We start from the raw sequence: 11,698 nt of genomic DNA on the forward strand, positions 1-11,698 counted from the left end.
TTTTCTTCCCCAGAATTTGTGGAAACCACTGAGATAGCTCTAACAACCACAGAACAGAAGAAGCATCACCAAGCTGAAAGGCAAGGCATAGCCACCGGGATTATTTAACACCCCTGAGTTTACACATCGTGCCTGACCACAAATCACCCGGCTTAAACAATCTCACATGTTGTCCACTATACAAAACCTCATTTTCTTCTCCAAGGAACATGAAAAGAGATGACGGTATGGCAGGAGGTGGGGCCTGCTTTGTAACCCATTTGATTCATTTACAGCTCAATCAGACTTGTTCTTCCAGTAGAATTGGATCGGGGGTTAGAACCGATACATGGCAAGCCACCAGGACGTGAGCCATTAAAGCCAGTGGTGAAGAGTGGTGGCAGCCCAGTGATCAGGAGACAAGGGCCCGTGCAAGATGAAGGTGCTTCTGTCTCTTCTCTTGGTTGCCATCGCTTGCGTGGAGTTTGGTAAGTTCCTGCTCTGATTTATCCAGGGAGATGCAGCATGATGGGATGGGGTGCATCCTGTTCCCGAAGTCCGTGTCTCCTGCTTTGAGCAGTTTTCAGCAACACAGTCTGCCTTTGGAATATTTCCAGCCTGTCAGATGTTAAGGACCATCATGGTCTCATTGGGATTGTTAGTTCAGGCTCTTTAGGAAATGTTACAAGGCAAAGTGTAATTATACCATGTAATTTCTTTAATTCAGATTCCAGCTCTCGCTTTTTACGTGTTCTTGCTCAATCTCTCTCACTCTTATCCTTATATATAAAACATACATATTTCAGTCATATAATTATAAATATTATAATATTTATGTATTATGGATGACTTTCAGGGTTAACTATCAAAACAGGAACAGAAAGTTAAATATATACTTTAATACATATATTTTTATAATAAAATATGTATTTTATATTTTTATTATAAGATATATTTGTATATTTATGAATATATCTTATAATAAAAATATAAAATACATATTTTACTATAAAATATATATATATTTAACTTTCCCTTCCTGTTTTGAGAGTTAACCCTGAAAGTCATCCAGCCAGTTTAATGCACTGTGTGTTATATGTTGTACGTGTGGTTTATTAAGCTTCAACCATTTAGAAGTGGGAAAGATGGGCTGGGACACAAAGCTGGCGGCCCATGTACTGCAGGGCTGATGTTTCTAGCTTTATGGTTAGCACACTGTGGTTTACATGAAGTCAAAGGCAATTTCAGCTTGGAAAACAACCAAGTGTGAAGCATTTTGTGGACTTTCGTCATGGATTTCCTCTTTGCAGGAGGATTTAAGAGTTTGTCACCACAAGGAGTGACTCCCACCATCCTTACTCCTTCCTTTTTTTCCCCATCAGGCTACCTGCCTCCTTGCTGGAGCGGGTAGGCTTGAAGCACACAGTCAAGGTGGGTAGACAACCACCCCTGATATTGGGGGTGACTGATATGGGATGTGGAGGTAGGGATAAAGCCTTATGAGTCCAGGCTGTTCAGGGATGTCATACAAATCTTACCCCTCTGTTTCCATCAGTGGCATTCAATTGCTTCTCCTTCATCACCAGCTCCACAAAGGAAGGCATGTAGGGGTGTTGGGGATATTGGTGTTTTCATTCCCTAGGAAGCAGAGAATTCCCTCGTTGGAGGCAGACCCACAGGAGTGGTGATGCCATAACCTTCAATGGTGGAAGGTGACTGCAGAGAGGAAAGAACATCCTGGCATAGACTTCCCATCCCTTGATGCTGCCACCAGAATAACTTCTTGCTCAAAAGCCTTATTTTATACTGATGATCCCAAGCTCAGAGCTTGTGTTAGCCTGGTTGGCCAAGGTAAGTCAGGGTCAGTGCAGGAGCAGTTAGTGAGGATATTAGATATAAGGATAGATACATATTAGATATAAGGAAGAAATTCTTTACTGTGAGGGTGGTGAGGCACTGGCACAGGCTGCCCAAAGGAAGTGGTGAATGCTCCATCTGTGGCAGTGTTCAAGGCCAGGTTGGGCAGAGCCTTGGGTGACATGGTCTAGTGTGAGGTGTCCCTGACCATGGCAGGGGGTTGGAACTAGGTGATCTTAAGGTCTTTTCCAACCCTAACTATTCTATGATTCTATATTTTCATGCTCTACACAACTCTTCCAGGTCCAGGCACTGTAAGGTCTGATTTTATCTGTGCCTGGTTGGGATGTGGAGCTATGTTAGGACTTTTTCCTTTGTATTTCTTTCCTTCTTATGTAAGGACATTTTCCCTCCTCCACCATCAGGCCTGAAAGTGGATTCTGCAGGGGAGGGACAAGCATTAGTTTCTTTCCAAAGAGGAACACAAATGCTGTGGCTTTGATTTGTCCAGTGACGAGTATAATGAAATCTGAGAATAATGATGAAGCTTGCTCCTTAAAGCAGTATTTGACAGCTGACAGACGTAGAATTAATGCAAACAAAACAGCAGCCCACAATGGGCAAACAGGACCATAAAATTTGCATTGAATAGAAGGAAGATAATTGCCATGTCTGTTTAGAAAAGGGCTCTTTCTGGCTTACTAGTTAGGGTGAAGTTGCATTGTCTGTTTTCATAAGGTGGCTTGCTTGCCTGAGCCTGCTCTTATGACACCCCAGTTTAGGTGTGCTGAGATAAGCTGAATTGTTTCTCCTTTTCAATGGGGTTTAAAGGGATTTCAGCAGGGATGTCACATAGATGGGGTGAGAACTGCTTTCTAGAACAAGGAGGGGCTGCTGGTCTGTGATGGTACCGAAATGCATTGCTATGCCTGTAAGGCACACACATGCAGGTATCTTGCTAGGGGGTGGAAGAGAGGACCTAGATCAACTGTTGGGTTCTTCAGAAAGAAGAGCAAAGTGCCCTGGAAAGCTTGTCCAAAAATGGCTTGGTGATATGTTGGCTTGACATGTTTAGCTTGGAGTGCTTTGGAAATACTGCATCACAACAATCTTGACTCTTCAGTGTCTCTGTCTAAAATCTTCATCATAAAAGACTTCAGACATTGAAAGACTTAGGCTGTGGTTATTCTGCATGTCTGGAGCTAACTGGCACTTGCAGGCTTGCATGGGCCTTTACAGCTCAACAGAGAGCTGATGAAGAGCGTCTATGCACTCGTGACAGATGAAGCAGGGTGGATTTGGGGTGGATTTGGGCTGGATTTGGAGACTTGGGTACGAAAGTCTGTTTCTCTGGTCTCTGTTAAGAGCAGTACATGCCCTGTATGTCCTATTTGTGGCCATTGTCATCTTTTTAAAACAACGTCTTACATGTTCTTCTCACAAAACCAGAATCTCAGCAAGAGGAAGGGTTGTGCTTAATTTTTCTCACAGCTCAGTAAATCTGATGGAGACAGTTCCTTCTCTCTGGGACACTCTCCTATCTGAGAGCTCCCAGTCTTTGGAAATAGATGACAGGGTGGACAGCACCAGATGAAGTTCTCCCTGCTGTAACTCACATTCAAGTCTGACTTTTCTGTGTATCCAGATTCTTCACCAAGGGGAAGTCATGCTTGACCAACTTGATAAACTCCTACTATGAAGTGACTGGCCTGGTAGAGGAGGGAAGAGCAGTGGATGTTGTCTACCTGGACTTCAGGAAGACCTTTGACAGTCTCCTATAATACTCTCATAGACAAGCTGTTGAGGTATAGGCTGGATGAGCACTGTCTCCCATAAGATGCTCATAGACAAGCTGTTGAGGTATGGGCTGGGTGAGCAGATGGTAATGTGATTGAGAACTGTCTGGATGGCCAAGCCTAGTGGGTTGTGATCAGTGGCACAAAGTCCACTTGAAGGTTAGTAACTGAACCCAGAGGTCAATACCGTGTCCAGTCTTGCTTAACATCATCATTAATGATCCAGATGATGGGGCAGAGCTCACCCTCAGCAAGTTTGTGGGTGACACAAAAGTGGGAGGAGCAGATGATACACCAGAGGTGCCATCGAGAAGTACCTTGACAGGTTGGAGAACTGAGCTGACAGAAACCTCCTGACATCCAACAAGGGCGAGCGCAGAGTCTTGCCCCTAGAGAAGAACAAACCCATGCATCACTATATGCTGGGGGACATCTAGCTGGAAGGATCTGTGGTCCTGGTGGACACCTAGTTGAACATGAACCATCCATGTGCCCTTGTGACAAAGAAGGCTAGTGGTATCTGGGTTGCATTAGATGAATTATTGCCTGCAGGTGGAGGAAGGTGATTATTCCCCTCTACTCAACATTGGTGAGGCCACATGTGGGGTCCTGTGTCCAGTTCCTGGCTTGCTGGTACAAGAGGCACATGGACATACTGGAGAGAGTCCAATAAGAACCACAAGGGTATGTCTCCTTGGAGGAAAAGATGAGAGAGCTGTGACTGTTCAGCCTGGAGAAGAGAAGGCTCAAGGGGGGAACTTATTAATGTCTACAAATACCTGAAGAGAGGGTACAAAAAGGATGGAGCCAGACACTTTTCAGTGGTGCCCCGTGACAGGATCAGAGGCAACGGGCACAGGGCACAAACAGAAACACAGGAGGTTCCCTTTGAACATCAGGAAAGACTTTATTACTGTAATGGTGACTGAACAGGCAAGTTGTCCAGAGAGACTGGGGAGTCTCCATCCTCAGAGATAGTAAAACCCCATCTAGACACAGTCCTAGGTAACTGGTTTTAGGTTCCTGCTTGAGCAGGCGTATTGGACTTGATGACTTCCAGATGTCCCTTGCAACCTCCACCATTCTGTGATTCCATGTGTTTGTGATCTCTTTCTGATGCTCTACTAATGCAAAGATGAGGAAGAAAAGAGATGTAAAGTAAGAACAGAGTTGAGGTACTTCAGCTACAAGGTCTATTCTGAATCATGGAGGCTTCTGTGTATGTGACTCTGTCTTGCTTGACTTGTTACAATGGGTTTGAATCCACATCTGGGGCTGTGCTTTGACCACCAGACTCCTGTATTTCTCATTCCCATCGGTACAAATACATTTGTCTATTCCATCCCTGTTCTTAGTAGGAGAATTTTGGGAAGATACCTTCCCCAGAGGTACCAGGAGGGACATGGACAGAATCTGGTGGTCCACATAATGCCAACCTATGTTTTTCCTTCTTTCAGTGAAAACCTTGGAATGTTACACTTGCCTTGAACCTACCAGTGTTGATAAGTGTATGACGGTCCAGACCTGCAACCATAATGAAACCATGTGCAAGACTACTATGTATTCCCTGGAGGATGGTAATGTCAATTACTTCTTTATCCATATCTTTACCATGAGTCCGTGTTTCTAACGTGAAGACTGCCAGTGTGGGAAGCAGAACCTTTTCTCACTTAAATATGTAAGCCTGGAAGAGAGCTTCTTTGAGGCATAGAGCAGCCTCCTGCTGCTGTGGAGAGCATTCTTCATGTGAGTGAACACTTAGTGAATGCAAGCTCATAGTTCATGCTCGGTGTTGAGTATGGTTAGAAAAAACATGCTGGCTTGAGCTTGAGACATGGAGATGAAGATCTCTGGCTCTCCAGACCATTTACACGACTTGCACAATGGTTGTGAGTCAAACAGTGTTCTCCTGACCCAAGAACTGTTTATGAAAGCTGGTTGGAGAGGCCAGTAGAGACTGAGCAAGGCTTGGTAAGGTGGGGACATCAACTTCTGGTCATCTGGTGGCCAAACAGCTCTCAGGAAGGCATCATCAGTCGGAGTAGTGACCCTGTAGGTCATAACCTGTCCAGATAAAGAAATGCACTGTGAAGACAGATGCTCTCTCTTTTGCATGGTCCTGCTCTGGTTGTGCATGGGAGAAGCAGGAGATTAGAAGTAGAGTCAAAGCAGAGGCAGAAAAGTGCCCAACTGACCTTTTGCAGGGTAAAGCTGATTCAGACACAGAAGATGCAAAGTGCTGTTCAGCTTGTGGCCACTCGATGGGAACTGTTTCTTGTATTCCTGATAGGAAGGAAGTAGATCAATTGTGTTTGAACTGAAGCTAAGACCGTGATGATGAAGACAGCTAATTTTTTAACAAGGGGATTTCTCCTCCATTCCTTCCATTCCTAATTGTTCCTTCTTTCTTTCTTTATTGTAGTTTATCCCTTCATGGGAGTCTTGACTGTCACCAAGATGTGCTCTTCCATCTGCATCCCATCCGATGTGGATGGGATTGGTTTGACGCGCCCCGTCTCCTGCTGTTACACTGACCTGTGCAACGTGGATGGTGCAGCTAGCCTGAGGAGCAGCTTTGTGCCAGTTGTGATGTTAGCAAGTTGTCTTTGCATCCTCTTCTGGACTAGACTGTGAGGAACTGATGGGGAGGTCTTTCATGCTGAAGAACTCAGTGAAGAAGAGAATAAACCCCTGCTAGCCCAGATTTTTGCTTGGGTGCCTCATGGACAACCCTCAACAGCTCACAGAAATCCCGTTTTAGTACCCACCTTTTTCCCAAACCAAGAAAAACAAAACTCAGGAAGTTCTGACCCACATTTCTTAATCCACTCAACAGCTCCCACAAAACTAACTATGGAGTTTCTTTGCTGTGCTGATCTGGTTGGTTTTGAACTAAACTGTATGAAGTACATTTAAAGCAGAACAGGCTTGCACTGAGAGCCTTCCATACCTCCTTAGAGCACTTTGTCCCCCTCAGGTATTAGCCAGCAGGATAGTAGAACTGACCAATCTTCTCAGATGAAACTCAGTTGTGTGGCAGGTCCTCTCCATACAAGGCTTTTGTTCTGTCTAGATTTCCTTCTTTGCACACAATAAGTTAAGGAGACACTTCTGTGTCCAAAATATGAGGCAGGAGACTAAACTTCCCATGCCAGTGATCTGATCCAAGGAGGCTGAAATCTCTTGTTTTCTGTACCCTTTTGAGAGCAATAAAAAGAACGTTGTGTTAAAACTGTGGTGACCGCTAAAGTTATTTATGGTGCACCCATCCTCTGATAAAAATGTAATTTTATTTTATTTCTTAATTTAATTTATTTTTATTTTATTTTATTTTATTTTTTAATTTATTTTTTATATCTTATTGCCTCATGACCCTCACGGTAAGAATTTCTTCCTTATATCTAATCTCAGTCTTGCCTCTGGCAGGTTGAAACCATTCCCTGAACCTACAGGCCCTGGCCCAAAGCCCCTCTCCAGGTTTCCTGGAGCCCCTTTAGGCACTAGAGCTGCTCTAAGGTCTCCCCTTCAGGAGCCTTCTCTTCTCCAGGCTGCCCCAGCCCAGCTCTCTCAGCCTGGCTCCAGAGCAGAGCTGCTCCAGCCCTTGCAGCAGCTCCGGGGCCTCCTCTGGACTTGCTCCAACAGCTCCACATCCTTCTTGTGCTGTTCCCCAGAGCTAGATCAGGACTGAGGGGGGGTCTCCCCTTCACGCAGCAGAGGGGGAGAATCCCCTCCCTGACCTGCTGTTCAAGCTCTGTTGATGCAGCTCAGGATATGGGGGAGGTTCTGGGCTCAAGCGCGCACTGAAGCCAGGTCATGGGGAGCTTCTCCTCACCCAAAACCCCCAAGTCCTTCTCCATCGGCTGCTCCATCCAGTCTCCCCCAGCCTGTGTTTGTGCTGGGGATTGACCTTATCCAGGGGCAGATCTTGCACTTGTGGAACTTCATGGCTGTTCTCCCTTTTTATTTACCAGCCCTAGCAGTGAGCAGCCTCAGGTTTTGCTGGCCCAGGAGCTGCATCAGGACCACTGTGTATGGTAACCAACAGCAAAACACCACCAATATGTCTTACTGCACGTTAATTTTATTCACACTCTCAGCCTTCACAGCACCCCTTTAGGCTTAGTGCCATGATTTCACTACGTGTAGCTTGCTTCAAAAAACTTTTTCAACAAACCCCTTGCCTCGCAGTTTCATTCAGACCTCTGGTTCTCATAGACAAACAGTAGTGAGACTGCTCCCTGTATACCTTTTCTACATCATTTATAGCCCTATGTCCACCCTGGTAGCTTTTTCCCAAGGCAAAGATCCCTTGTCTAAATCCAGGTATCACTTATGAACCCATGAGTACATGAACCCATCCATAGTCCAGAGTACAGTAGACAGAACATCATTAAAAATATGTTCTTTCACCCCATAGGGATATTCTCACCAGCCCTGGCACATGCACAAGTGATAAGATGTGAAGTAAGCACTTCATGTTCTTGCTCTGCTATTGCTAAGACTTAACACTTGGTCATGCATTGGTAAAACTCAATGGTGACAGGCCACTTTGTGGCAAATGGGTTTGGTCTCTGCTCTTTGTTGCATCATTGAATGATGTTTGCTACATCCAGAAGCCCAGAGCATTGTCATATCTGATATCTTTATTCTACAATCTGAAGAAACCAAAGTTTCACGGAAAGGAAAGCTGGAGCCCAGATATGTGGATAAGAATTTCCTTATCTCTGTCCATAACCACTTGTGACAAACAGTACTTTATCTTCTTCCTCCAAACAAAGCCAAAGATAGTCTCATTTACTTTGCACTGTGGTAAATGGAGGCTTTGTTAGGACATGGTCAAAATACTTAGCTACTCACGTGTTAGGGATAGAATCATAGAATCATAGAATAATTTGGGTTGGAAAGGACCTTAAGATCATCCACTTCCAATCCCCTGACTTGGGCAGGGCCGCCTCACACTAGACCATGTCGCACAAGGCTCTGTCCAACCTGACCTTGAACACTGCCAAGGATGGAGCATTCACCACTTCTTTGGGCACCCTGTGCCAGTGCCTCGCCACCCTCACAGGGAAGAACTTCCTCCTTATATCTAACCTGAACTTCCCCTGTTTCAGTTTAAACCCATCGCCCCTTGTCCTATTGCTACAGTCCCTGATGAAGAGTCCCTCTCCAGCATCCTTGTAGTCCCCTTCAGACACTGGAAGCTGCTCTGAGGTCTCCACGCAGCTTCTCTTCTCCAGGCTCAACAGCCCCAATGTTCTCAGCCTGTCTTCATGCGGAAAATGCAGAAATATTAGGGTTTCCTGTTTTCTTTCCAGAAGCTTACGTACGTCAGCACTTCTGCACATGAAACCAGCAGTACATCCTTGCAAAACCCAGAAAGAAATACAGCTTTCACAGATTTTCACTGCACAGCACTGCACTTCCTCAGACATGAGTTACTGGGCTCAGACTACCCTGTCCTTACCCTGTGTTGGTTGATACTCGATGCAGTGATGGCCGAGAACATCATAACATTATCATGTCAAAGAGCATTTGAAAACAAATACATCAAGAGCCAGATTATTGTGTTATATTGTCATCTTAGAGAACAACACTAAAAATACCACTGAAGTCATGGACACTGAGAAGGTAAGTCATAGGCAGTGTGGGAAATGGGCAAATTAGAGAAAACTCGCCCCAGTTCCCCAAACTTATGTTATAATATGATTATAATATAATAAATGTAATACATTAAGGAAATCTTGGAGTAAAATGCTACCTCCTGGGTGGAATGTGGTTGGCATGTATGGAATCTACCCTTTAATAGCTCCCCAGGAAACACGACAACCTAGCATAACCTAAGAGGAACTGAATGGAGGGTGGAATGAAAACACTGTGGCCAGGCTCTGTTACACTCCCTGCAGGAGTGGGAACTTGAAAGCACTGTGTACTGATAAGCCACATAGCTGCTAAAGAAGGAAGATAACGGCTCATTGTAATGCCAGTTTTACACCAATCAGCAGCAAAAGCAAAATTACTAGTCACTCAAGCTCCACAGGCATATAGGTAAAAAATTAGAATCATAGAATCATAGAATCATAGAATCATAGAATAGAATCATAGAATCGTAAGGGTTGGAAAGGACCTTAAGATCATCTAGTTCCAACCCCCCTGCCATGGGCAGGGACAGCTTGCCCTAAACCATGAGGCTCAAGGCTCTGTCCAACCTGGCCTTGAACACCGCCAGGGATGGAGCATCCACAACCTCCCTGGGCAACCCATTCCAGTGCTTCACCACCCTCACTGTAAAGAACTTCTTCCTTATATCTAATCTAAACTTCCTCTGTTTAAGTTTGAACCCATTACCCCTTGTCCTACCACTACAGTCCCTAAGGAAGAGTCCCTCCCCAGCATCCTTGTAGACCCCCTTCAGATACTGGAAGGCTGCTATGAGGTCACCATGCAGCCTTCTCTTCTCCAGGCTGAACAGCCCCAACTTTCTCAGCCTGTCTTCATATGGGAGGTGCTCCAGCCCTCTTATCATCCTCGTGGCCCTCCTCTGGACTCGCTCCAACAGCTCCATGTCCTTTTTATGTTGAGGACACCAGAACTGTACGCAGTACTCCAAGTGGGGTCTCACAAGAGCAGAGTAGAGGGGCAGGATCACCTCCTTCGACCTGCTGGTCACGCTTCTTTTGATGCAGCCCAGGATACGGTTGGCTTTCTGGGCTGCAAGCGCACACTGCCAGCTCATGTTAAGCTTCTCATCAACCAACACCCCCAAGTCCTTTTCTGCAGGGCTGCTCTGAATCTCTTCTCTGCCCAGCCTGTAGCAGTGCCTGGGGTTGCCCCGACCCAGATGTAGGACCTTGCACTTGCCTTGGTTAAATTTCATAAGGTTGGCATCGGCCCACCTCACAAGCGTGTCAAGGTCCCTCTGGATGGCATCCCTTCCCTCCAGCGTATCAACCGAACCACACAGCTTGGTGTCATCGGCAAACTTGCTGAGGGCGCACTCAATCCCACTGTCCATGTCACTGACAAAGATGTTGAACAGGACCGGTCCCAACACCGATCCCTGAGGGACACCACTCGTTACAGGTTTCCAACTGGACATGGAGCCATTTACCACAACTCTTTGCGTGCGGCCATCGAGCCAGTTTTTTATCCACCGAGTGGTCCATCTATCAAATTGATGTCTCTCCAATTTAGAGACAAGGATGTCATGTGGGACAGTGTCGAATGCTTTGCACAAGTCCAGGTAGATGACATCAACTGCTCTGCCGCTGTCCATCAGTTCCGTGGCTCCATCATAGAAGGCCACCAAATTGGTCAGGCAGGATTTCCCCTTAGTGAAGCCATGTTGGCTGTCACCAACCACCTCGCTGTTTTTCATGTGCCTTAGCATGTTTTCCAGGAGAAACTGTTCCAAGATTTTGCCAGGCACAGAGGTGAGGCTGACTGGTCTGTAGTTCCCCGGGTCTTCCACCTTCCCCTTCTTGAAAATGGGGGTTATATTACCCTTCTTCCAGTCATCGGGTACTTCACCTGACTGCCAGGATTTTTCAAATATGATGGACAGTGGCTTAGCAACTTCATTCGCCAGCTCCTTCAGGACCCGTGGATGGATTTCATCAGGTCCCATGGACTTGTGCACGTTCAGGTTCTTAAGATGGTCTCGAACCTGATCCTCTCCTACAGTGGGCCTAAGGTCTTCGTTCTCACAGTCCCTGCATTTGCTTTCCAAGACTTGGGTTGTGTGGTCAGAGCATTTGCTGGTGAAGACTGAGGCAAAGAAGTCATTAAGAACCTCAGCCTTCTCCAAATCCATGGTAGCCAGTTCTCCTGATAGCTTCTGGAGAGGGCCTACATTGTCCCTAGCCTGTCTTTTATTTGCTACGTATCTATAGAATCCTTTCCTGTTATCTTTTACATCCCTTGCCAAACTTAATTCTAGCTGGGCCTTAGCTTTCCTAACCTGGTCCCTAGCTTCTCGGGCAATGTTCCTGTATTCTTCCCAGGCCGCCTGTCCTCGCTTCCACCTTCTATAAGCTTCTTTTTTCCCTCTAAGTTTCCTCAGCAGC

General features: G+C 45.8%; 1 protein-coding gene across 1 annotated transcript; it reads left to right on the forward strand.

Moving 5' to 3' along the window:
* Positions 1 to 415: 415 nt before the first annotated feature.
* Positions 416 to 6,399, forward strand: LOC115615407 (ly6/PLAUR domain-containing protein 2-like). The gene is made up of 3 exons (XM_030503496.1): positions 416 to 467; positions 5,090 to 5,209; positions 6,055 to 6,399. Exons 1-3 carry the CDS (start codon positions 416 to 418, stop codon positions 6,264 to 6,266), a joined length of 384 nt encoding a protein of 127 aa, XP_030359356.1. The 3' UTR covers positions 6,267 to 6,399.
* Positions 6,400 to 11,698: the final 5,299 nt, after the last annotated feature.

The sequence above is a fragment of the Strigops habroptila genome, chromosome 1 (genome assembly GCF_004027225.2).
Source record: "Strigops habroptila isolate Jane chromosome 1, bStrHab1.2.pri, whole genome shotgun sequence".
NCBI classification, from domain to species: domain Eukaryota; kingdom Metazoa; phylum Chordata; class Aves; order Psittaciformes; family Psittacidae; genus Strigops; species Strigops habroptila.

Bases quoted from the DNA above. Each gene is read 5' to 3' on its own strand.
- LOC115615407 (XM_030503496.1), top strand. From the start codon at position 416: ATGAAGGTGCTTCTGTCTCTTCTCTTGGTTGCCATCGCTTGCGTGGAG. The intron at 468-5,089 runs GTAAGTTCCTGC...TCCTTCTTTCAG, and splicing joins CATCGCTTGCGTGGAGTTTG to TGAAAACCTTGGAATGTTAC. The intron at 5,210-6,054 runs GTAATGTCAATT...TCTTTATTGTAG, and splicing joins TATGTATTCCCTGGAGGATG to TTTATCCCTTCATGGGAGTC.